This window comes from Lepidochelys kempii, chromosome 11 (genome assembly GCF_965140265.1).
Source record: "Lepidochelys kempii isolate rLepKem1 chromosome 11, rLepKem1.hap2, whole genome shotgun sequence".
In the NCBI taxonomy this organism is placed as follows: domain Eukaryota; kingdom Metazoa; phylum Chordata; order Testudines; family Cheloniidae; genus Lepidochelys; species Lepidochelys kempii.
Window position 1 is genome coordinate 59,186,826 of NC_133266.1, and position 26,077 is coordinate 59,212,902.

Here is a 26,077-nt window from a genome sequence, read left to right on the forward strand (position 1 = left end):
TATTGCTGAGTACAGCAGAAAGCTTTGAGGGAGCCCTGTTGGAAACGTTGGACAGTACTCACTGGTTTACAGCACAATGGCCCTATGCTAACCTCAGATTGGGGAACATGTGCATGGAGTCTGCATTCAAGTTTCAATTCCTAGCTCTGCAGCCAGGTTCAAAGGATCTTCTGTCTGAATTAGTTTTTTAAACCAGCTATTGTGACAAATAACATCTTAAATTGGCTGTCAGTAAAAGTTTCTTTTTCCATTGTGTTCATTTTGTGCATTTGGCAGCACTTAATATATAGGCAGGGGCACTATTTCCTCTGCATACTCTGCCTTATTCAGTTTCTCCTGTAATTTATGTGTTTTTCATGCACCAATAAAACGGGGTGAAAATGAAAAGGGAAAATGTGATCGTTAAACCATTGGAAGGGGAGCTCAGAGCAGATATAGCATCAGAAATTACTCGTAACTTTCTTTTAAAACTGATGCTCAAGTTAACTTTGAGGTTTCGCATTAGCTCGGTCTGATAGATGGCTGTTTTTCTTTTTGTTTATGGATACATGTGCTAATATCCTTTGATTCTGATGTGACTGTAGCCATTTGTATTGCTGTATTTGGTGGATCAGAAAAGGGGAGGGGCTGATATGTACCAACTTGCTGAAGGGCAAGGCTTTTCAGGGCATGCTCTCCCTTCCTGTGAAAGTTTCTTTTCAGTTTTCTTGCTGCAGGTTGTGAACAGGCAATATTGAGAATTTTCTGCAGTAGAGACATTGTTGTGCTTAGATCTGGGTCAAGCGTATTAACTTCCTGTGGACTCTGGAATGCTGAAGGTATGTTTGTCTCTTTTCTTTCTCAGACTTTCCTCTTGATTCTTTAACTCTGTGCCAGCTCTGTTATAAAAAATGCTACTGCTGACATGTACTTTGTTAGTAACAGGGTTTGTCATGGGGGGAAAAAGGTTTTTCAAGTCATTACATGAAAGTAGATCAGACTGGTTAAGCACTCCCCTCCTCTCACCCAAACACCTTCAGTCTTGGAAAGGGAAAAGCGAAACTGGGATGGTCACCATGACATGGCATTTTACAGCAGTTGTCTCGCCAAACAGGACAGGGATGTTCTGAACGCAAAGAAATTATTTTGAAAGTTGGGTGCTGGGGAACTTGTAAGAAAGGGAAGTTGTAAAGGAAATGGAAGCAAGTCCCCAGAAGTGTGAAAGAGCAAAAAATCCCTGGAAGGACAGTCCGGCCTGTTACAGGCAGTAGGTCCCCTTTGTAGTTCCCTCTTCCAGCCCATGATCAGATGCACAGCGTTGGGTCCTGCCTACTCCTGCAAATCCACCATGCTGTGGGGACCAGTTGAAAACCAGCGTTGTTGGCGTTGTCAGTGTAGACGAGACAACCGTAGTTTGCGTTACTGTGTTCACCGATCGCGCCAGGGCCAGGCGCACTCGTAGTGCAGACGAGCTGGGTCATCTTCCCCGAACTTTGTTTCAAGGCAGCTCAAAAGCCACCGCAGCAAAAGCCCTGGGTAGCCGGGGAGGGGTGGCTCAGTGGTTTGAGCATTGGCCAGCTAACCCCAGGGTTGTGAGCTCCCCTCTCTCCCTGCCCGCGGGAGACGGAGCGAGCGAGCCGGGGATGAGGGTGGGGTGAAGGCTGCAGGCCCGGGGGGGGGGGGGGGGCTCCCCCCGCGCATGCGCACGCTGGCCCGAAGCAGGCGGGGGATGGGGTGGGCGCGGCTGTCGGGGGAGGTGCCGGTTGGTCCCGTGTCTGTGGGGGGCGGGGGTGAGGCCCCGGCCGCCCCTCCCTCTCCCCGCGCCCGGCCCAACCCAGCCCTTCCTCAGGGAAGCCGCTGAGGCGCTGGCCGCTGGCCTGACGGGGATGCGCGCCGTGGAGTGGTGAGCAGGGGGGGGGCCCTGCCTCCCGCAAGCCCCCACTTCCCTCCTCCAGCTTATACCAACCCCCCGCCGGCCCCGTCCCGCGGCACCCCCCCCCCCCAGCCCGTCGGCCTCCCGCAACTCCCCCCCCGGCCTCCCGCAGACCCCACCCTCCCCGCCGGCCCCGTCCCGCGGCATCCCCCCCCAGCCCGTCGGCCTCCCGCAGACCCCACCCTCCCCGCCGGCCCCGTCCCGCGGCACCCCCCCCCCAGCCCGTCGGCCTCCCGCAACTCCCCCCCCCCGCCGGCCGCAGACCCCACCCTCCCCGCCGGCCCCGTCCCGCGGCATCCCCCCCCAGCCCGTCGGCCTCCCGCAGACCCCACCCTCCCCGCCGGCCCCGTCCCGCGGCACCCCCCCCCCAGCCCGTCGGCCTCCCGCAACTCCCCCCCCGCCGGCCGCAGACCCCACCCTCCCCGCCGGCCCCGTCCCGCGGCATCCCCCCCCAGCCCGTCGGCCTCCCGCAACTCCCCCCCCGCCGGCCGCAGACCCCACCCTCCCCGCCGGCCCCGTCCCGCGGCATCCCCCCCCAGCCCGTCGGCCTCTCCCAGCTCCCCCCCGCCGGCCGCAGACCCCACCCTCCCCGCCGGCCCCGTCCCGCGGCACCCCCCCCCAGCCCGTCGGCCTCCCGCAGCTCCCCCCCCCGCCGGCCGCAGACCCCACCCTCCCCGCCGGCCCCGTCCCGCGGCACCCCCCCCCAGCCCGTCGGCCTCTCCCAGCTCCCCCCCGCCGGCCGCAGACCCCGCCGGCCCCGTCCCGCGGCACCCCCCCCCCGCCTGCCCCAGACACTCAGCCCCCACCCGCCCCAGCTCTCCCCCCCCCCCCCAGACACCCCGCCCCCTGCCCCCGCCGCCTGCCCCGTCCCCCAGCATCCCCCCAGGCCCTGTGGCACCACCTGCTTCCCACAGTTTTCCTGATCTAGAAATGTAGAAGGAGTGTCTGAGTGGTGGTTGGTGCAAAGTAGGCTGTTTCTCGAGGGTGGGCACGTGGTTGCGTTACTAGGACTGGTTATAGAGTAGCGGCTGTGTTAGTCTGTATCCGCAAAAAGAAAAGGAGTACTTGTGGCACCTTAGAGACTAACCAATTTATTTGAGCATGAGCTTTCGTGAGCTACAGCTCACTTCATCGGATGCATGCCGTGGAAAATACAGTGGGGAGATTTATACACATAGAGAACATGAGACAATGGGTGTTACCATACACACTGTAACGAGAGTGATCAGGTAAGGTGAGCTAACCCAGGAATCTATCCTTGCAACAAAGCCCGTTGCCAACTGTGTCCACGTATCTGTTCAGGGGACACCATCACAGGGCCTAATCACATCAGCCACACTATCAGAGGCTCGTTCACCTGCACATCTACAAATGTGATATATGCCATCATGTGCCAGCAATGCCCCTCTGCCATGTACATTGACCAAACTGGACAGTCTCTATGTAAAATAATAAATGGACACAAATCAGATGTCAAGAATTATAACATTCAAAAACCAGTCGGGGAACACTTCAATCTCTTTGGTCACTTGATTACAGACCTAAAAGTGGCAATTCTTCAACAAAAAAACTTCAAAAACAGACTCCAGTGAGAGACTGCTGAATTGGAATTAATTTGAATAAAGACTGGGAGTGGATGTGTCATTACACAAAACTATTTCCCCATGTTTATTCCCCCCCCCGTTCCTCACACTTCCAACTGCTGGAAATGGCCCACCTTGATTATTACTACAAAAGGTTCTTCCCCCCTCCCCTCTCCTGCTGGTAATAGCTCACCTTAACTGATCACTCTTGTTACAGTGTGTATGGTAACACTCATTGTTTCATGTTCTCTGTGTATATAAAATCTCCCCACTGTATTTTCCACTACATGCATCCGATAAAGTGAGTTGTAGCTCACGAAAGCTTATGCTCAAATAAATTTGTTAGTCTCTAAGGTGCTACAAGTACTCCTTTTCTTTTTAGGACTGGTTATGAATCACCCCTCCTGCCCCTCCAGAAAGAGGGGACATAGTACATGAGTCTTAGCTTTACTTGTGTCTCCCTCTTAGGGTAAGATAGGTGGAGGTGTGAAACGAGGAAGCAGGGTTTTGTTGGTTGTATTTTGATTTTACAGAGTGGCTGTCCATCCCTTCTTCCCACCCCCTCTCCCTATGTCTTTCTGTAGTGTCCGCCAGCTGCTCTGGGCGGACTGGTTTCTCTCCACACGTGTCTCGCTTTTTGCCCCCTTAATCCCTCCGAGATACAAAATACACACACAAATTTTTAAAAATTTCATTAATGTTTAGTTTTTAAATGGTTTAATCTAAAATTTTAATCATATTTTTGTACCAATTTAAGTTTTATATTTAGCAACTGTTCGTTTTTAGCTTAGCCCAATTCAGCAACAGTGCCAGCTGTGAAAACGCTGGCTGGAATGGTGCGGGAGATAGAATAGCTAAGCTGCAAAACACAGGAGAGGCTGGGATCTGTAACTGATGGTGTCAGGCATCAAGCAGTGAAGATTTGGAATTGGGAAAGCAGCCATGTGTGTTCTAGTGAGAATTTGTACTGAGTTTTTATCATGTGGTTCTATTGGGATTTGACTAACTGGTAGAGAAATGGGGGCTGGTCTGTGCACAAATTTGCCCCTTTTAACTGATAAGTCTGCACTTGGAACTGGGGGTGTGATTCCCAGCTAGAGGAGATATACCTGCTTTAGCTCTCATCTAGCTAGTGCAGTAAAAATAGTAATGTAGCCAGAACAGACAGTGCCAGTGGCAGGAGGGGCTTGCTGCCCTGGGTATGTGCCTAGGGTCTCTGATAGGATCATGCTTGCGGTGCTGGCCCTCCTGCTGTCCTTGGTTAAAAACAAGACGTTAGGTAAACTTCTGTGTGTAGAAAGGCCTTAGATCTATGCTTTCTCGCAGCCATCTTGTTTATAAGTGAAGACGGTGCTGCAATATGTGGGACAGAAGATTGGGGGAGTTAGTCTGTATGAAGAGGAAAAGGATGTAAGCAAAATTTTGGTACGAGTATGTAGGTAGAGGTGGGAGGAAGCGGGTAGTCTGAACTCTTTGTTTCTATTCCTGGCTCTGGGAAGTGTTGTTTAGTGGTTAGAGGAGAGATGGACCAGGACTCATGAATTATATTTCCCACCCACATACACACACAGCAATGCCCTACTGATTTCTCCCCGAAACATGCACTCACCCCTTTACCTGCTGACTGCCTCCCAAGCTTTTAGTGTTCATTGATCATCTCCCACTTTTCCTTTTGTCTTTGTATGAAGAGAACTGTGGTGAAAGGCCTAAAGACAACCTGCTGCCAAATTAAAGTGAGTGGTCCACCGAGAAACCCCAATATGTCCAGGAAAGGGAGCTGGCAGTGAAGCAGAAAGCATATTATTCTCCATTAAATGTAATAGAATTGTATTAATTTCTCTAGAACCCTGTTAGTTTCACTCCTATTAAATTCTATAGGACTTTTTCGTAAGGGAAGTTTGAGAGTAGGAAGGAGACTCTTTGCTTTCCCATTTGGTACAGAAGAGCAAACTAGTTGCAGAGTGGTGAAGGTGTAGGGGATGTGCACTCTACAGCTACCATAGTGCTGAGAACTTGAGCTTCCAGGTGATAATCTCACTGCTGGTGTGTTTCAGCCTAAGGGCAAGGAGAGCACCAGCCATTTTGGCACCTGAGCAGAAAACATTTTCAGTGTCCCCCTTACCCGCAGTGGCTGAGCCCCCCCCCCCCCCCCCAAAGCCACACAGCACCCCAGTTTGGTGCCCACCCTTGCTCACACTACCCTAGTGCCAGCCTTGGGGAAGAGCATCTTCTCCTCCTGGTCATGGGAAGTAGTGGCAGAGCTCCCATGATGCAAACTCAAGGGCAGGAGGAAGTCTCACTTTCTTGTCCTCTCCCAGCCATGGCAAGATGTAGTCAAGCTGCAGGGACCAAGAGCAGCACCTTGTTCTCTTTCTACCCCCACCCACTATAAAGACACTGGAGTCACACTTCAGAAGTGAGAGAGAGTGATCAGCGGGGGACTCTTCTCTCTCCTGATCACAAGAAGAGGAAGGAGCAGATCTTGCCACACTGCTGCAGTGTGGTGCATGCAGGAAGGAGTTAAGTCGTCCACTGAGTATTTGGCTTCTGATGGTTTGGAAGAAATAACTGGCCGACACAGAGTATCAAGGATGCTGCTTAGTGCCTATTAGAAGCTAAAGTTCAGTTCTTCCCTAGCATTAGTGCCGTTTGATTCATTACATTGGACTCTTCTTTGCCTTTCCATTCTCAGGTTGTGAAGTGTATCTCCTAAAGAGCCTCCAGCATGGGTGATGACATGAGCATAAAGTTTCACCAGCAGCTTCTAGTCATTGATGAAAACCTGGGAACTGAAGAAGTGGAGGCCCTGAAATTTCTCTGTAGTGACTTGCTGTCCTTCAAAAAACTGGAAGCTGTAGAATCAGCTCAGGACATCTTCCTGCTCCTCATGGCTAAGGATTTCCTGAATAAGGAAGATACTTTCATAGTAGCTGAGCTTTTGTACAGGATTAGGTGTCACTTCCTGCTCCATAAACTTGGCTACACTAAGGAGACAGTGCAAGAAAATCTACCCTGGAAAGGGAAGGTATCTCGGTACAGGTGAGCTTTCTGGGAACTGGGTGTCTCCAGACATTTTCTGCCTTGAAAGAATGTTGATCTGTTACTTGCTGTGTGATATTTGAAAGTTATGAAGTGAAGTTTGGTGATTAGGTTTTACAGTATGCAGATGCTCAGACTAATCAGTGACTTTTAATATTTTTTCTTGGGGTGAGGCTGCAAAGCTCAGAGCATTCTTGGACCAACAACGCATTAGAAAGGCCTGGGTCCTCTTCTGTCCTTATGTTGTGCCAGAGGAGAGGAGTGACACAGTGTGCCATAGACTGTCATTCCTCTCTCATAGGTTTCCACTACTATCTCTCTGGCTCTTCCTCCTTTGCTCTGTCCCTCTGTCTCTGTGAATTGGGTTGGATTGGGATTTTTTTATAACCTCTTCCTCCTACGACAACCTAAATTCCCTCAGCTCTTCCATATTAATTTGCTTATGCCACTGGTAAGTTCCTGACCATAACGCTTGGCTGCTGATCATGCTCTTCATGCTCTACTACGCCAGCTCTAGCTCTCCAGCATTGCCTGCAGTCTGCCTGCTGCATGTTGACCTTTGCTGAGCAGGCTAAGTGGAGATCACCAGGTGTGCTACAGGTGAAGCAGGTGGCAGCATTGGAGGAGCATAGCAGAGCTTCCAATAGTGGGCACGTTACTGTTATCTGAGTGTTGCTTTGGGGGGGCTATGGGGTGCCAATGTAGGATTTACAGTATGTATACAATGGTATTTAGTTCACCTAACCGGATCTATGTCACATAGGCAGATGCTGTATGAACTGTCAGAGGACATCACCAGTGAGGATTTAAGAAGAGCCATGTTCCTCTTGAGGAACCAGCTCCCAAAGAAGCTGACAAATATGGTATGTGGGGAGAGGGCCAAGAATGCTAGAGGCTCTATTACTGAGACTAGGAGAGAGAGTGGAGAGAGGGTTTTGGCAGCATATGGCATCAGCTTATTGTGTCAGCATGTGATTGGGGGAGTAGATATTTGGGCAATGGTATATTTCTACCAGAGGGAAGGTGGTGGCTGAGTGGGGCTAGGAAGTGTAGGGCCTGGTTCTCATTTACACTAAGGACTGTTATGCTGCACTGTCTCTCTCTTGTATTTGCTGTGTGATGGATTCTGAGGCCTTTCAAATCCTAGAGGTCACTAGGAAATACAATACCAGGCTAATCCCCCCAGCTATGTTATAGCATAGTTGGCTCTGGTCTGTGTATATGGGACCAAGACACATGACATTAACTAGTTACTTGATTGTGATACAGACTATAACGTAGTTCACTTATACAGCGTGGTATTGGCTATACATACGATCAGGATCAAACCAGATTATGAAGCTGTCAGTGAGCTACCATGTTACAACATGATTTGCCCCCCAGCTCTGTGAAATGTACTGTGGAGACATCTCCTTGGTAGTAAGAAGCAAAACGGATAAGAATAAGTATAAAGTGGGAAGTGTAAGGATTGTGAGGTGTTTTATATTTCAGCAGTATGTACTCCAGGAGAATCAGTGTCTGTTATTTTTTTTAAAGGCAGGGCAGGCTTTTGTAGATCGTATTAATATTTAAGGAGCTGGTTAAGTGTACTTGACTCTCTCTCTCCTTGCAGTCCAGTCTAGAGCTGCTGAACTTTCTGGAAAAACAAGACTATTTAGCAGAAAACAACCTGCAAATACTGGAGAAAATCTGTATGGAAATTTCACCTGATCTCCTGAAAACAGTAAACAAATACAAAATGGAAAGAGGTGAGTAATTCTGAATGGGCTGCTGTGTGTGCCAGCAGGTTTACTAGAACAGATTGAACTAGATGCTGTGTCTGGTAGCTGGAGATGCTGTGTGTGTCCTCCACATGTATTGCTACACCTGAGACTAAAAGTGGGGCACTTGTGGTCTTTGCATATGAGCTCTGCTTTGCTGCCTTTAGTTTTTGCTACCTGCTAGCCGCAGTACTATAAGAATATACGTAGTAGCTCCAAAATGGCTGTGGCCAGGCAAAGCGGTCCAGTGGATGGGGCATGAGACTGGAAACCTTTATTCTGTCTCTGACACTGCTACTGACCCTGCTGTAGGACTGTGAGAAAGTTACTTGACCTCTCTGTGCCTCAGTTTTCACAGCTGTGAAATGGAGGCAACAAGACTGACCCTCCTTTGGATAGAGCCTTATTGTGTGTGGATGAACAGCACTCTAGAAGTGCTGTATATTGACCTGCACAAGAGGGAGGGATTTGTTGATAGGTGGCAGGCTAAATGAGCGTGTGCATATGCATGTATGTTATAAGATGTGTGGTTCCCTCTCCAGTAGAGTCTGCGCCATAATTATTAAGCTTATTTCATTTAGGATCTGTAGGATAGACATTTGCATGCTGAAAGGGCACAATGTTTCATTTAGACAGTTATCTAGAACCAGTTCTGGGAGAAGCTGGACAGTTATGTTCCCCCACTGACTTCACCTTACAGGCTTCTTATCCCTTTGATGGAATTTCTGTACATTTATGTTTTAAACATCTCTTGCTAGATGCCTCTCCACATTTCCTTTATTAAGGAGATTAGTTTGTGCTTAGCTGTTTCTCTTGTTTTCACAAAGTTGTTTATTATGCCTCTCCTGTTAGTTTCTCTAGCTCAGCAGGAAAGCAGTCTGCCAGTCAAAGAAGCTGCATCACTTCCCCATCACATCCCTGAAGGACTGTGTCATTCTGGAGGTGATGTCAGGCTATTGACTTCCTCACAGGTATGCTGCAGTGAGCCTATTTTCTTCACTCTTGCTTCTGTATTGTTGTTGACTGAAGTCCAGCTAAATCATGCCTTCTGATCTGGGAAAGGAAGCAGAGTCTGCTATAAATATGGTTACCAAGGACATCAAATAATTAGTAAGGCTACAATTTAGTCACAGAGGTCATGGAAGTCACGGACTTCTGTGAATTCTTCTGCTTCAGCTGTCAGCACCTGAAGCCAAGACTGGAGGCGGGACTTTGTGTCCCTGCCCTGCAACTGGGGCTGGATAGCTGGAACCAGCACCCTGCAGGGGGGAGGGTGCTGCAGCTGGGCTGTGAGCCCCTGTCCAGGAGCTGCGGCCAGCTCCAGAGTGGGAGCTGTGTGCTCCCCGTGGCTGCACCCCCCCACTTCATTCCAGCCCCGTGGCATCCGCCAGGAGCTGCGTCGGGGGCCATGCGCCTCCCTCGCGGCGTCCCAGAGCCATGCTCCTCCTCCCGGCTGGGGCTTGGCAGGGGCTGGGGCTGTGGCCGTGTCCGTGTACCCCTGTCCCAGAACTGCTGCCAGCTCTGGAATGGAGGCTGCATGCCCCCCCCAGTGGCTGCACACCTCCCCCCCCCCCCCCCGTGTCCCAGCCCTGTGGTTTTTGCCAAGGGCTGCAGTGGGGACCATGCTGCAGCTGGAGTTGTGTGCCCCAGCCCTGTGGCTGCAGCTGGGACCATGTGCCCCTGCCTGGCTGCTGCAATGGAGGGGCGTGTGTCCCCCTATGCCTTCCCAGGGATGCGGCCAGGGCTTGGTGGGGGCTGCAGCTCTGGAGCGGGGGATGGGTGTCCCTGTGGCTGTGCCCTCCCCTGTGGCCGCTGGAGGCTGGGGGCTCAGCCTGTTGGTCCCACCCCTCCAGACTCCATTCCTCCCCCCCTACTTAGCCCTGACCCCAGTTATTTTTAGTAAAGTCATGGACAGGTCACAGGCTCTGTAAATTTTTTTTATTGCTCTTGACCTGTCTGTGACTTTTACAAAAAATTAACGTGACAAAATCTTAGCCTTAATAATTAGGGTCAGAGCATCCTAAAAGCCATGTATGCCTTATTCCTCTTGAATATATTTAGTGTTAGGAAGGGAGAAGTGTCAAAAGAGATGTCTTTAAAGAAAGAAGAACTGGATAGCTCAGGGGATTGGGAATGAGTTCAAAGACTAAGCGGTTATGGAGACTTAATTATCCTCACAGAAGCATGCTCCCTCTAGGCAAGAGCTGAGGTACATTGGGCAATCAGGGAAGTTTGTGTTGCTGCTATTAGTGATGTACCTGGTTTATATATAAATAGAGGGCTTCAATTTCCATGGCTTTCAGTCTGGCATCTTTCACAATAGAAAAACTAGCACAATCATTTGTTTTTAAAGCATAGTTTGCATGAGGCCATTTTATGTTCCTGTTTCCCTCTTTCATAATATAACAATGTGAAGGCAATCTCAGGGAGATGGAAAAAGGTAACATTTAAAAATGCTAAAAAAAATGTATACACTGTAGAATAAACCTGAGGAACTTGCTACAGCATGTTATTGAAGCAAATAGCTTACTAAGATTCAAAAGCGTTTGACATTTATACAAGTGAGAATGGTATGTGCTAGGATACAATTGCAAGGGTTCTCAATTCTTATCCAGGGCATAGACTGCTCATCAGCTGAGGCAGGAAGAAATGTCTCCCCATTGCTAGAGACATACATAGTGTACAATTAGGTGCATCATGGGACTGGAAGCCTTCCTCCTCTGAAGCATCTATTATTGTCCCGTGGTTGAAGAGAGGATACCAGACTACACAGACTATTGTTTTGCTCTGATATGGTAATTCCCATGTTCCTGAACTATCAGGAATTTTTATCCTGAGTAAACTGTTGGCACCACTGGCATCAATAAGTTTTCCCATTGATTTCAGTGTACCCTATGTGATTGCATGTGCTGCAAGGTCCACTCATAAGGTCAATGGAAGTGTAGTGTCATTTAAGGACACCATATATGCTTTTCGCGTGGAGCTTCCCAGAAAATAAAACCCCCTCTGCGGGCAGCACTCTCTTCTAGATGCTCACCTCAGATGGGCTTGCTGCAGCTCTGAAATGTCTGGCCCTTGCCACTCAACTGCTAAACATGTTGCTGCCCTTGGGGACTCTGTCTTGCCTCTGTCTGCTATCTCTTTCCAAAATGCCATGTGGCACTGACACTTATCAAGTCTTTTTTTCTGCTAAAATCACTATTAAAATCTATTTTATTGATTTTATTACATTGATTTTAATGCAGGTATTCCCCTCTTCCTCCTTCATATAGGAGACCCCTATCAAATCTCTGGATTCTAATATTTATGGTAAGTCTTTCTGGGAAGTGTTTTTATTTTTAATGTCTATATTTCTAGTTTTATACGTTTCTAACTGATTTTAGTTTATTTTAGAAAATTTTGAAGTCTCCATTTACAACAGTAGTTTTAAAATAGTGTGACTGATTTGCTTTAGGTTGGCTTTTTCTTTTCCTGTTGGCACAAGCTGGTTTTGGGGATTGGCTGCTCACATTTAGAGAACAGCCACAGGTAATCAGCAAATCCCACTGCTGTGGATTGTCACTTGTGACAGGGAAATAGCTAACATGCTTTCCAGAAAGTTTAAAGAAGGTCTGACTAGAGGCAAAAAGCTGTCTCTGCCCCCTTAATTGTACACAAATACTATGAGATAAGGCGATAGGACTCTGTTACTGTTAGTGTAACTACTGATTAAGTCAAATTGTTATTTTAATGGGCTCATAAGACAATTTTATTTCTGTCTTTCTTGCTTTTATAGACTCTGGGAGCCTGCGGGAACATGCTGGGAGTGTGTATTTCATAGCTGCCAGACAAGGTATGTCTTAATAAGTTTTTCTGTGTTTTTATTTTAAGTAGCTCTTATTGCTGGCTGCCTAAAAGTAAAGAGAGTATGAATTTTCGGAGCAGGTTCAAACAGATTTGGAGAGTTCCTGGAATGTCACTTGAGTAGTACTATGGTCTATTGCCCTTGCTTGGAGAGACAGGCCAGTTGGAGGAGTAACAAGGAGAGGGCTTATTTTGCAGCTTTCCCTTTCTAAGATCATTGAGAGTGCAGCACCAGACAGTCAGGCACTCTTAGAGGAAATGAGAGAATAGCTTATGCGTAGGCAGATCACCAGTCTCTTCAATCCCACTCCTTCTCCCCTCCCTGCCACACATACAGGCTCTCCCCTCTTCTCCCCAGGAAGAATCCTCCCTTTCTCAACCCTTCTGTCTTCTGCATATCACCAAAAAAAACCAAACACCATGCTGCCAGCCCCAGCAGTTTGGCAACTGCATGTGCCTGTGCTATTTGCATTTCCCTAGGACAGTAGCATGTTGGAGAAATTACAGTAAATCAAGATCATTAATCAACAGGGAGTCGAGGACTGGGGTGTGTAAGATTGCTTCCTTTCACATGATTTTAAATAAATGGTATATTTATTGCTTAATTAGACTCAATCTGAGCTACAGGATTCCCTTAGTAGGTGTACAGTGGGAAATGAGAGCTCTAAAGAAGGCAAGGCAGGGGGGAATATTTCTTGCCCAAATAAATGTAATTCTGATTGTTCTACTCAGCACAAATGGCACCATGAGATTTCATATTTGCCTCAATGACTGAAGGTCAAATTGCTGTTAAGTTTAAAAACAAAAAATCAGGTTTTTGCCCTCTAACTGCCAGATCCCTGAATGCAACCTGGAAATGAGTCAAACTGGCTCTTCCCTACTTCTGCATCATTCCCTAAAAAGATTCTGTAATTGGATTTAAGGGCATGCCTACACCACAACTTCAGCCACCTTTGGGGACTCACTTAGAACACAGTTGACCCCCAATCTAGTGGAAAATTCTCTTGAAGAACCATGAGGCAGAATCCATCATCCTCACTCTTCCAGAGCTTGTTGATTCTGCAATACTAATAGGAGTAAAATTTTATTTGTGTCACTGAAGTGTGTGAGTAGATATGACCTGGAACAAACAGGAGGAGAACTGCTGAGTAAGACAATGGAATTTTTACTACATTTTTCTTTTAGTGTAATAGCACTTTAATAATCATGAAAACTACTGCATTTTAGTAGAATTCAGGTTTGGTGCATCTACAGAGAGTAGATTTAACCCCCTAAACGTTTGTATAATTTTTTTCTAGATGACAAAGCAGTAAATGTTATTCAAGGCATCTCTGAACTAAGCCAGGAACAACCTGCAAGGATCAGCAACCCAGAAAGCAAAACGGAGGTTTGAGGCAATCGCCTAAATACTTTCCTGACTCTAATCAATAACTTGGAGGATTTGCTCAGCTTAAAAGGACAGTGCTAAGTTTTCCACTGTTCTTAATACCTTCTTAGAACCCTGATATAGTTTCTTTCTCTCCTTGTACCATTGGGCAAGCATGGAATTCCCCCTCTTGTCTTCTTCTCTATGATGTGAATGAAGTTTTGGTGGGAAAATGAATCCTGCTGTTTTTATTTAACCACTTCAGTTCCTAGAATTTCTTTTACCAAAATATTCATGTTGGTGCATCAGCAACATCAACTGATGTCTGCACTGCTCTAGAAATGGTGCAGTTTGGCACCAAAGGAGCACAAAGAGCTGACCCTGATTCTCTTCCCACTAAATTGGGAGTCACTCCATTATAAAGGCTGTAGGGTTAAACTGATGTAACTGGGAGTAGAGTCAAGCCTGCCGTTTTTGAAGACTCCCCTGATAATTAGTAGCTCTTATCAATCTTGGGGATGAGTTGTAGATTTAAAGAGACAATATTTGGAATCCAGATGACTTTTCAGTTTTTACCATAGTCACATTGGAGACTAAGGGCCAGCCCTAGGCATGTGCCAAACTTGTGGCCTTGCTTGCCCCTGTTCTGTCAGTTTTCTTTCCCAGCACAAGAGTAAAAACTGCCTCTGACCCCCCCCCCCACCCTGAGAGACAAAGTTAGGGATCCATGTGTCTGTGGCTTCACAGTGCCAAGGGTCCAAGACAGTCCTACTAGCTGTGGAAATAATCTATTCCTGTCCCCTCATGACAGTTATCCCCAACTCCCTACCAACTGTAGAATTCTGTTGCTAAGCTCTGCCCCAAGTGCTAACCTTTTCCCCCTCAGAGTCAAATGTGCTAATAAGTTACTGAAGTCTGCCTAGGGCTCCACATCTGTCTTCTCATACAGGATGACACTCCTGAGGCCTAAATTTTCAAAAGTAACCAGTGATTTTGGATGTTTGTTTCAAACTTTTGAGTGCCTAACCTGATACACCTTGAAGAGGTTGTTAGAGTGAGTGTTCAGCATTTCCTGAAATAACCAGCCTCTTTAAGGTTTCTCAAATTGGGAGCCTGAAAAATTAGAGCATCCAAAATCACTGCTCACTTTGAAAATCTTTGTCTGACTTTGTTATAGGCTGAGTCCTTGCCTGACTAGTAATTATTGTAGATGGTACAATAATACCACTTCTAAATTTTGCTTGGTAATCTTACCTTTTATCATACCTCTCTGTTATATAAGCTGTAAAATAAAGAAGTTTCACTTAATAGAAGTCTGTGGCTTTTAAACAAAGCTTAACAGCACTGGATGGTGCATTTTTAGAGCAGTTATATGATAAAGGAGTTTCGTCTTCCTTTTGTTCCGCTAATGTTATGTACCTCCCGTTAATGCCAAATGGAAATATATGCACATATCACAGAAGACAATATATTTCTTCTGGGGGGAGGGTACAGCAAAAGGGGCATCTCAAAAACTCTAGGCAGTACAGGGGATTGAAAATCCCAGGGGGATACAGAAATAGTAACCTCACAGGTGGATTGCACTCTTGAATCTAAAGGCAATAGATTGTCTTCTTAAAAATAAAATTCCTTCATAAAAGCTGTGAGCTTCTTTCTGCTTCCTGTCAACAGAAGCTGATGACCTATAAAATGGATGGGCCACACAGAGGCTATTGCCTCATTATTAATAATTTTAACTTTACTGGGACTCTTCAGATGAGGAGAGGATCTGATAAAGATGCTGGTAAGTCACTTCTGGTTTAGGCTCTGCTCTGCCTCTTCATGGGTTGTACTTCTAATGTCTGTATAGGTTTTGTTTGCTCATATTTTAAGTACATAGTTATAAGCAGTGTACACTCATACAAGTCAAATAATGCCACTTGTATCATGAGTGTGGGGGGGAAACTAAACACATGATTGATTACTAGACAGGAGTGAGTTTGCAGTGGCATCTTTTTCAGTGCAACCAAACTGTCTGTGTAATTCCAAAAGGGTGTCCAAATTAAAACTTCTCCAGGACTTACTATAGCTAGACCTATGGTAAGAGAAATATGTTTGATAGTTTTCTTAGAGCACTGAACCCATTATTGTATTAAATGTGACATCTGTTGTATGTAACTATTAATAGTTCTGTCTCTTATTTTCAGAGGCTTAATGTAAATTAAGCTAATTCACAGATCAAAAATGCCTTCAATTTGTGATTTATCTCTTTGAGTTGAGCCCAAGATATAGAGTTCTTCAGTTGCAAAGTTATGTGCTATTGATATATTACTGAATGTGCATATTGCAATAGTGTTTAGAGGCCATCCTAGTTGGGGGCCCATTGTGTTACAAGCTGTACAGACAAAAAGAAAATGACAGTTCCTACCCCAAAAACCATGTATGATTATACATCCAAATCTTGGGGTGGTTTAGCCACCTTGACCTCAGTTGATCTATGCCCGATCTATGCTAGTGCAAGTGAGATCAAAATCAGGGCCTTTAGCTCTTCTTGTTATGTAGATATTTTTTGTGATGGACTGTACTTTTTGTTTGTTCACTTACTTTCTAAATCACCATATTCAGTAGTATTCCAGGGTCTCTATTCTCTAGTATGAATGAGCAGGGTTCTACTTGGAGCAAACCCAATCTGAAATTCTGCCAAGTGCCCCCAGTGTCTACCAAGAATCCCAGTTTTGCTCATCCACTTGTGCTGGTTGCGTGTACATGCACAAAAGTGCCTGTAGGTCTCAGGCCTTGCTTTATGAAACTTTGGCCTGAAAAACTCAGGCATGTTTGAGCCTCATGATTGTGCTGGGTTTGGGTTCCATTTATCCTCAAATCTACTCTAGTGTGTGTGGTTGTTTGTTTGCAGGTGCTGCTTTGTGTGAAGTCAGTTACTCTTCAGCTTAGCTTGCATAGTGATTTTATATTATGATTATATTATCCTCCCACCCTCCCCAGCTTTTCTTTTCTTTTTTTTCTTTTTTTTTTAAATAACAGAGATGCTGGCGCAAGTGTTTACATGGCTTGGTCTGGATGTGAAGACTTATGCTGATAAGACATCAGTAGAAATAGAAAATCTCATGCAGGAATGGCAGTCGAAAGATCACAGAGACAGGGACTGCTTTGTATGCTGTATTCTATCTCACGGAGAGTCAGGATTGGTCTATGGGACAGATGAACGAGAAGTACCAATCCGCAAGATCATGTCCTACTTCACAGCCAGCCAATGCCTACAGCTGGCTGAAAAACCCAAACTCTTTTTTATCCAGGCATGTCAAGGCAAAGAGATACAACAGGCTGTCTACATTGAATCAGATGCACAGAATCCTGACTTGCTTCCTGTACAGCAACTAGTCTCCCCTTTTGAAAGCATTCCAGAAGAAGCTGATTTCCTTCTTGGCATGGCCACAGTGGGTGGCTATGCATCTTTCCGCCACATACACCATGGTACTTGGTACATTCAAGCCCTCTGCAATAAGTTACAGCTCTTGGTACCAAGGTAATACTTCTGTGTAGATTGAGAGTGAGAATTTACTGATAACATAGGGCTGTATACATAGTAGGTTATTGTGTGGCATGCCGGGGGTGGTGGGGAGAATCTACAGCAGGCCAGCTTGCTGTGCAGTAACATCCCATGTAGACGCTGCTACACTGCAGTGAAAGTCCTGGAGTGCGGATTGGTGTACTACTGCTTGAAAGTGTAATATGCCAAGCACTATTCCAGGATTTTACTGTGCTGTAGCAGTGTCCACATGGGACTTTACTGCATGGCAAGATGGTGTGCTGCTGTTTTTGACCCTGGCTTCCTGTGCAGTAACTTGCCATGTAACAAGCCCCTATACCCCAGTGGGTGAAGAAATGGGAGTGACTGCTGAATCTTTGCTCACCAAAGGCAAGCCTAAGTCGAAGGGCTTGCCCACCCACAAACTTGCACTAGATTTTTTTAATTTGTACAAACTCCTACGTGGACACATATCAGTTTAAAACTGGTAATGTGTTTAGCTTGTCCCTGTAAACTTACATAAATGTTTGCAGCACCATGGCGTTAGGGATGGTCTGAGGAGGCTGGGTTTTAGTTTTACCAAACCAAACTGAAAACTAAGGCTGCTTCAGGTCCAGGTTCTCTTTTTGAATGGGTTTGGGCTTTGTCCCATCTGTTAGATACCTACACAGTGTCTTTTAGATGCTATGGTAGAATTATGGAAAATGCTACAGTCTTACTGTACGTGTTTCTTTGCTGCTGCGTGGTGTTCAGTTTGAGCCTTTGTTGTAGTAAGGTGCATGATATGCACGAGTCCAGCCATGAGGAACTCTGATTAGGTTTGCCTGCTGTAGAGAGTGGCAAGCACCGGGGCTAGGGGCGGCGTGGCGGCAAATTTAATCCCTTGTGTAACCTCACTGACTTGGATGGAGTTACAAGGGATGAATCTGGCCCAAGAATGCAGATTCAGGTCATTACTTTTCTTTTGTTATTTCATGACTGTATTAAGGAAGAGAAGAGCGAAAATGTACCATGGATAAACTATGGCATCAGAGAGTCTCTTGGTCCCAATTTTACGCACATTCAAGAGACGATGTCAGAGAGAATGTAGGAATACGTGCAAAAAGGGTGTATTAGTAGTTTATCATCATTTACACCCAAAATCTTTAGTCCCAATTCTCTATAACTCTTACTTCTCAGGCACATCCAGAATTTTCTAGGGAGGTAGGTCCCAGCCTGTACCCAATTCTCCCACAAATCGGTACTGTGACCCAGTGTACTTAGGGCTGGAAAAGCCAAGGTCAGGGCAGGCTGCAAAAGTAAAAGGAGATACTCCCAAGACTGGTGGGTAACACTGAAGTTAAACTCACCAACCAGTCACAAACTCTGCTTCTGATCCTCCACGCTGGTTATCAAGAAGCTGAAAAAGAAATCACAGCGCCCCCTTTATTGCATTCCAGTTTCCAAGCTCCCAATCAGCACATAGGTCCAGTACAGTGAGAAGTTATTTTAAAACTTTGTTCATGTATACAACATGTTCTTCTGACCCCAAAGGGTTAGCCACATTACCAGGTCAATAGGAATTTGGCTCTTACCCGAAATACCACACTGCCAGCCAATCCTTTAGTGTCTAAAACTAAAGATTTATTATTACTCCCGAGGGAATTCTGTGCCAAAAATTTAAAATTATGCCAAAAAATTGTGCACACAATATTTTAAAATTTTGCAAATTATATTTGTCAATAAATAAATGTGGAGGCTCCAGCATGGCAGTGGGGAGCACAGGCAACTGACTGCACAGAAGTGAGAGATCACCCTGCGGGCCTCTCATCCCCTACCCAGGATATGGACTCGGTGGTAAAACTGCACCCAACCCTGACACAGCACAAGGACCAGGCCTGCCCCAGAAACATCCTAGGACCTTGCCCCTCTATGCCAAGCACACTAGCTGTAGGCAGGCAGGATCAGCCCAGTAGGATCCAAGTGTGGAGAGGCTTAGTGTGGGGAGATCCAGGTGTGGTGTGATAAGGTTCTGTGTGGGGCAATCTGGGTGTGGGTGGCTTGATGGTGGGTTTTGGTGTGGGGTGGATCTGGATGAATAGGGGTGCAGACACAATGGTACTCTGCAGGGGAGTCCAGGTGAAGGTGGTTGGGGCTCAGTGCGGGGGTCTGGGTGTAGAGTGCTCAGCAGGAGGGGTTCAGGTGCTAGCTTGGTGAGATGCAGGTCCGGGTGCTGGCTTGGTGAGAACCTGGGTATGGGGAACTAGTCAGGGTAGTCCAGATCCAGGTAGGATAAGGTTTGTTGGGGTGGGGGTTTGAGTGTGGTGGGTAGTCTCAGTGCAGGGGTGGAGTCCCGAGCTTCATTTCTAGAAAAGTTACTCCAGTGGTAAGAAGCATGAATGAAGACAAAATGGAGATGATGCAGTTGCCTTTTATATTCTTTTGCCATGAGGCTTTTACTTCCTGTGTCCCAAACACAAGCTTCACAGCACATGGAAAAGCCTTAGAGTGCTTTGTCCATAGGCAGGCCACTACATGGCTTGCTGACTCATCAGGTGTAGTCCCTTTGTACAGCCGATGTCCTTTGATGGGCCATCAAGCAGGCTATGCCGTTCTGTCTGGGGGGTCACTCAGATGCACAACACAAGTTTGAAATACAGATATACCCTACATACCTATAACTCATAATACAAACGTGATGCAAACATATAAGCAAGATTATCATACTTGGCAAATTATAACATTTTCACAGATACCTTACACGGCATACCTGGCATGACTCATTGCAATTTTACAATATTAGTATCCATAATATCATAAAGTGTCTCCTGTATTCTATACAATGACACATGTGCCATTTTCCCAAGGTGATTCTTCTGCCCCTTTCTGGAGCTGTTTTCCTGCTTAGCATTCCCACTGCCTCCTGTTGCTGTGGGTGTTGTCTCTCCTTCTTCTCTCTGGAATGAACTGGGTCTGGTTTATACAGTCCAGACCCTCATGCTGCCAGCAGCCACTGAGAAGACTGATTAATGGGCGTCATTTGCTTGTGAAGTTTTTCTTTTTTTCTCTCCCCATGTGGCAGTTCATTCTGTCACACCAGTATTGTTTGTGTGTGATTCTTTGTGTTAGGTACATGGGAGACCATTCTACTACCATTGAGGTCAATGAGAGAGTTACTGTTGATTTCAGTGGGAGTAGGAATGTGGCCTCCGTAGTCTTGAAGCCTCATACTGAATTCAGAAAAGTGTTTAGTGTGTTTGTGGAATACTATTGCACGTTAAGAGTGCAGTGTTGCCAATATGTTCTACTGGCATTGTTTCTGTGAATCAGGGTTAACTATAGCACTCTGGTTAATCAGAGATACTGGTTTTTTTTCTCTGGCTGTAGAGGTGAAGACATCTTGTCAATTCTTACTGAAGTCAATGAAGATGTGAGCAAACGTGCAGACAACTTGGGAAGAAAGAAACAGATGCCCCAGCCAGCCTACACCTTGAGGAAGAAACTGATATTCCCAGTGCCTAGAAGTCCACCCCCATCACAGTAGCAATAGGGTTTTTTTTCTGTTCATTTACGATCCCATCTTGCATTGGATAAGCCAGCGCTCTTCTTATTAAATCAGGTGGATGGTAAACGATTACCATTCAGGATGAGGTCTTCCTGAAATCGCTAATACGTGGAGCCAAAGGAGAGTGCGATAGGTACAACCAGTGGGCCAACTGGGCACAATGTCTGTGTTTGCGGAAATGACTGGTGGTGGGGGGGTTTGCTGGCAATCTGAATAAATACAGACTTTTGCAAGCACTTCTGGGTTTCTGCAGGTGAAATAGGTGCTGCGTGGGTTACTGTGGACACAATAGGTGCAGATGACTTTCCATAGCTAAACCAGAGGGGTGTTAATGATCTGTTTTAAGACCATGGTTCTTTTCTCTGTACATTAATGATTTGGAATCCTGCCAGTGAGATCTCTTATCATGTGGAACAGTCTCCAAAATCAGAATGGACAAGACACCAGCAAATGTGGTCTAGGGAGCTAATCCTACAGTGACAAGTGGACATTGGTCTATTCCCTCTCAAATTTAAATGATTTACACTCTGTGGAGCCACTAGATTCCTCATGTAAAGCATTTATTAATCCCAGAGTGCATGCTGTTGCCTTAAAACTGGATGTTAATTTGGTATGTGGTTGGTTTAGCATTCATTGTCCAAAATCAAATTGTTCCAGCAGCACAAAATCTGCATTATTGCCTCCTGTAGGAAACCAGCTTTCTCACTGCCATATCATATGGGGTGGGGGCTATGGTTCAACATGAAAGAGCCGCTGATTATCATTTATCTGTCAGATAGGGCATCTAACACTGCTGTGGACACAACAGGTTTTGGTTAGCTTTGTTTTTAAGCGCAAAAGTATATAGGGATTAATTTCTCCATTATTTATAAAGACCACCACAAATGTGGGTATATGAGAAATGGGTGAGAGCTGGGCTGGAACAAAACTCCTGTCTTTGGGGTCAGAGTGACTATATCCCTGTTCCAGTGTGAGTAGACTAGAGTCTGTAAAATCCACCTTGCAGGACTGTCCTGTGAGATTAGAAGTGAAATTCAGTGTATGGTAAAATCTTCAGTGGTGCATCTCTTACCTGGATGTCTTTTTACTTGTTTCTTTTCCAGGGGTGTTAGTGTCCTAATGTGGTGACCGGGGTGTATGGCAACATAAATGGAAATTAATTGGCAAAATACAGCCATCTCTGGTTTAGAAGGCAGCAGCCAGCTTTGTATAGCAGTGAGATGGATTTTGGGGAGAGGGAAAATTTTGGCCAAGGAGAACAGGGCAATTTCCTAGTCCCACAAAACATGCAGTGGGATTTTTAGCGTGTACATACAGCAGACAAAGCCTCAGTATTTTTTAGGGTCTCAATCTGAGACTGCTCCCATACAATAAACTGCATAAAACTCATCTACCTCAAAGACAAGTAAGGTCAATTGGACCCTGCTGGGATATGAATCTGTGGTTCCAGAAATGCTAGCTGTTTCAAACTTTATGCTCAGATAAATCATCTCCTGCATGTATAGTAAAATGCTGCTATTTTAATAAAAGCTGGTAACATTTATTTTTCAGCAGCATAGTTTTTGCAATCCGAAACACTATTACCAAGAAAAATAATCTTCCCCGCTTCACCCAGAAGTGAGCCGTTGAAGTGAAGGATTAGGGCTGGGTTTTAAGAGGCTTGTGTTCAATTCCTTGTTTTGCCTCAGACTTCCTGTGTGACACTGGGCAAGTCACTTAATCTCTCTGTGCCTCCGTTCTCTGTCTGTGAAATGGGGGGATAATAGAATTGCCCTACCCTGTGCTGGTATGGGGGGATAAATTAACATTTGTGAGGTGCTCAGATACTTTGGGGTGGGGTGGGGAGAAAGCTATATAAATATCTAGACAGATAGACCTGGATCCCAGGCCACAAAATTTAAAGAGAAGATTCTTAGGAATAAGCAAGACCCCAGTCCTGTAAGGTGCTGACGCCCCACTAGTCCCTCTGAAGTAAAAGGGAATTTAAGGGGTTCTCCACCTCACAGGATTGGGTCCTTATTTGCTTTCAAGGCAGAGACTTTGTCTATCTGTGGAGTTCCATGTACACTATGGCACTGTAGAATAAATAACCCATGCAGAAGCCATTTAGGAAGCTGGTGCACTCTGTCTCCTCAGGCTTCCTTAGCAGCTCCATCACACCTTCTTTACTAGTTTCTACGCCCTAAACAGCTGAGCAGAGGGAAACAGCCAGCTTCAAAACTCTTTCCACACTCTTCCCCACCAGGCACTTGCTTTGCACTTCTGACTTGCCTTCCAAATGCTTTTTGGGGGGAGATTATCAAAACCTTTACCCAGGCTTTACTTGACTCTTCAGTGCTGCTGATGAGTTCATTATAGAAAGAGAGGCCGCACAGTCTCATTCACACTAATCACAAACACCAAAAGAAAAACATTTCCTAGTCAGAGATGGACCTGCTCTGTTGGTAGGTGGTGATCCTGTGTTTCCTGGAAAATAGCCTTCCCTCTGGGACTCTGTAAGTTCCCTAGCCACCTTAATCATTACTAGCCATTCCTCTGGCCAAACAGGTATGGAGGGGTTCTGTTTTCAGTGCTTCATTTAATTAGCCAGAAGAATTGAGTATGTTACCTCCACTACATTTCCAACTCATGCTAGAATAGAGAGGAAGGTCCAATAATATTAAACCCTTGGACTGCATTGTGGTAGGGCACACAAGCCTACTACTAGGGTAGAAACTTAAATAATTTCTAAAAGGTTATATATTCCACCAAATTTTTTCTCTTTTTCTTATGCCTGCAGCAGAGATACTTCTGATGGTTGTCTCCAGTTAGAACAACTTTTTTTGGCCCAGTTTCGAGTTTGTGAGATTGTCTTCTAGGTGGTGGTCTGCTTTGGCTAAGCCTCTAGATTTTCTTAAAATGCTCTGTCCAAGTGACAGCTCTTGGTAGTTTTCTTTTTATTGGAACATTGTGCCAAGTGTATTGTCACAATGTCATATTTTGTTATTATAAGTGTTTATTTTGTGTACACTTTTGTGTTTGCAATATAGTGCAATATTTGTGCTAGCCAAATACAAAGACCTCAGCCTAAGTTCTCCCATTGTCTACAGCTGGCCAACATTGCTCACTTCAGTGGCCACTGTGAATGTGGCCCAAAATGTCTTATCTACTCCAAGTTCAGCCCATAATTCCATTAACTGGAGAGCAGCTCAGGTTCATTTGCTGAGGCAAAATAACGGCACTCTCTTTTTAACAGTAAGCCGGTGGTACCCTGGCCAGTGGCATCTTCATTTGCAGGCTGTTGGGGCCTGCCTGTGAATTGTAATCTCTATAGCAGGTTTTCTCAAACTTCATTGCATCATGAGCCCCTTCTGACAACAAAAATTACTACATGACCCCAGCCTGAGCCCTGCCTCGGGGGGGTGGGGGGGAGCGAAGCCAAAGCTTGAAGGCTTCAGCCTTGGGCAGGGGGGCTGTAACCTGAGTCTTGCCGCCCAAGGCCAAAGCCCTTGGATTTCGGCTTCAGTCCTGGGCAGTGCGGCTCTGACTTAGACTTCAGCCCCAGGCCCCAACAAGTCTAATGCCAGCCCTAGCACCACCATTAAAACAAGGTTGCCACCCACTTTGGGGTCCCAACCCACAGTTTGAGAACCACTGCTCTATAGTATGGCAAACAACCCAGTCCTCCTATTCTGGCTATGGTCGAGCACTCAGGAATGTGAAAGGTTTAAAAGAGCAATGTATATATGTGTGTTGCATCCAACCTGAAAGTGCTGTTCTGTTAATATTGCTTCCATTAGTATTTGTGTTAAATAATATAAGTTTTACTGGTGCTGACGTGGACTAATCACAGGTATAGAGCTCTGTGGTTTGGGCGTCAGGAAGATGTTTCAAGAGGTCTGGGCAGAGTTCTGTGGGAGCCTGATTGCATCTCTATGTTTGTGCTCGATAGATAGGGAACACCTCCTTGCTCTGTGTCCTTTCTCTGGAGAGAGCTCTGCACAGTTATTTTCCAGTTAAAGTACCAAGGGGGTTAACAGTGGACAGACGGTCCTAGGTTGCCTCCCATCTTGATTTGTTTCCACAGGACTGTGCCTGTAGATTGGTAACTTCAATTTATGCTACTGCCACAGACTCCCCCCATAGTTAGGGCTTGTCTACACGTGCGTGTTGCACCAGTATCATTGACACTGATTTACTTAAAGCCATACAGCTATTTCAGTGGGGTGTGTTCACACTGCTGTGCTTACACCGTAGTGTGGCACAACCCTTATGTGCACGTAGCAGCATGCTGCACTGATGTGAACAGTGCAGTGTGGGTGGGTATCCCAGGGTCCCTTGAACCACCTGAGCAGCAAAGTTCAGAAAAGTTGCCAGGCAGGTCAATAGAGCTCGTGCCAATAACCAACATTTCTCCCCAGGTTTCTCTCTTTAAGGACCCAAAAGGGAGTGATAGGTGGAATAGCCTGTCCTCTCATTATTTTGTCCACCAATTAGACCTAGCACACTAATTTTAGTTCATTGATTTCCAATTCCTCAATGTTTTTGTTTACCAGTGTTTTTGTTTACTTAACGCAGTCCTTGAATAACAATGGTAATCCTTTTTGTTTCGACTAATTCGGTTTTTGTCTCGCTTTTGCACCTTTTTCCATCAATATTTGTTGTTACAGGTTATTGTGACGTTTTACACTTTTCATAGTTGAGCTCACAGTTAAGGTAGGCCCAATTATCACTACAGGGGACTTTGGGCAACAGAGAACAATATGGAAAAAAAATAGGAATTTAGTAGTGAAACTGGTGGGATACACAGAGGAAGAGAGGGGAGGTAGCCTGGACCCTGGAAAAAGAAGATGCCCCTGAAATTGCTGCAGGTGGTAAAAAACCTGCTCCAGAAAGAACTGTGTGCACAAACGAACAACCAAGAGTTGTCCAGTTAGCAAATAAAATAACTGTTTCTCTGCCAGGCTGTCTCCTTTGTTTTCTCTGCTCTTGGTACATCTGTGCAAGTGGAAACTAAATGCAAGGTGATACACTGGACATTGCAGTCTTGAAGAGGAACTGATAAAGCCCGAGGAGTCCAGAATTCAATTGACATGGAGGCTGAGCTATCCTCTTGATGATTTTATTCTGTGGATGATGAGGACTTGTGTTCTCAGGACTATCAATCCAGGACCTTTCAAAAACACTTAAAATAGGTAGGAGGGGTTTGAGTTTTTTGGTAGGAATGGGCTGGGGGGTCGACCTCCGAAATGATGCAGACTTGTATGGCCTTAGCTTTATGGAAGGGGACATCATATAAATCTAAAATAAATTAATGCAAATCAACAAAGCTCATGCCAACCACAATAAGGTAATGGAATCCAGCTCTCCCGATGCCTGTTCTTGTGAAGCATGGATAGCAAGGAGTTCCAACAACTGACTGTTTCTGTACCTAAGAATTCCTCACAGCAGAAAATGACCATAACCAGCAGAGGATGCTGGATGGATGCATATAGCCTTGGAGGTAGAGATCTGTGCTAGGAAGG

At 45.9% G+C, this 26,077-nt stretch overlaps 1 protein-coding gene across 6 annotated transcripts; it reads left to right on the forward strand.

The window, feature by feature from the left end:
- Positions 1–226: 226 nt before the first annotated feature.
- Positions 227–21,962, forward strand: CASP10 (caspase 10). Of its 6 annotated transcripts, none has more exons than XM_073306408.1 (12): positions 228–818; positions 5,184–5,311; positions 6,188–6,534; positions 7,298–7,397; positions 8,147–8,282; positions 9,147–9,265; positions 11,567–11,603; positions 12,070–12,126; positions 13,436–13,524; positions 15,175–15,286; positions 16,525–17,026; positions 20,396–21,962. In XM_073306408.1, the coding sequence occupies exons 3-12, from the start codon at positions 6,221–6,223 to the stop codon at positions 20,550–20,552; spliced, it is 1,623 nt and encodes a 540-aa protein (XP_073162509.1). In that variant the 5' UTR covers positions 228–818; positions 5,184–5,311; positions 6,188–6,220; the 3' UTR covers positions 20,553–21,962. The 6 variants fall into 6 exon arrangements, with proteins under 6 accessions (XP_073162512.1, XP_073162509.1, XP_073162513.1 ...); XM_073306406.1 differs by lacking the exon at positions 228–818 and adding an exon at positions 1,788–1,882; XM_073306407.1 differs by lacking the exon at positions 228–818 and adding an exon at positions 1,788–1,882 and having other exon boundaries at positions 5,184–5,228.
- Positions 21,963–26,077: the final 4,115 nt, after the last annotated feature.

Bases quoted from the DNA above. Each gene is read 5' to 3' on its own strand.
- CASP10 (XM_073306411.1), top strand. From the start codon at position 6,221: ATGGGTGATGACATGAGCATAAAGTTTCACCAGCAGCTTCTAGTCATT. The intron at 6,535-7,297 runs GTGAGCTTTCTG...TATGTCACATAG, and splicing joins GGGAAGGTATCTCGGTACAG to GCAGATGCTGTATGAACTGT. The intron at 12,127-13,435 runs GTATGTCTTAAT...ATTTTTTTCTAG, and splicing joins TTTCATAGCTGCCAGACAAG to ATGACAAAGCAGTAAATGTT.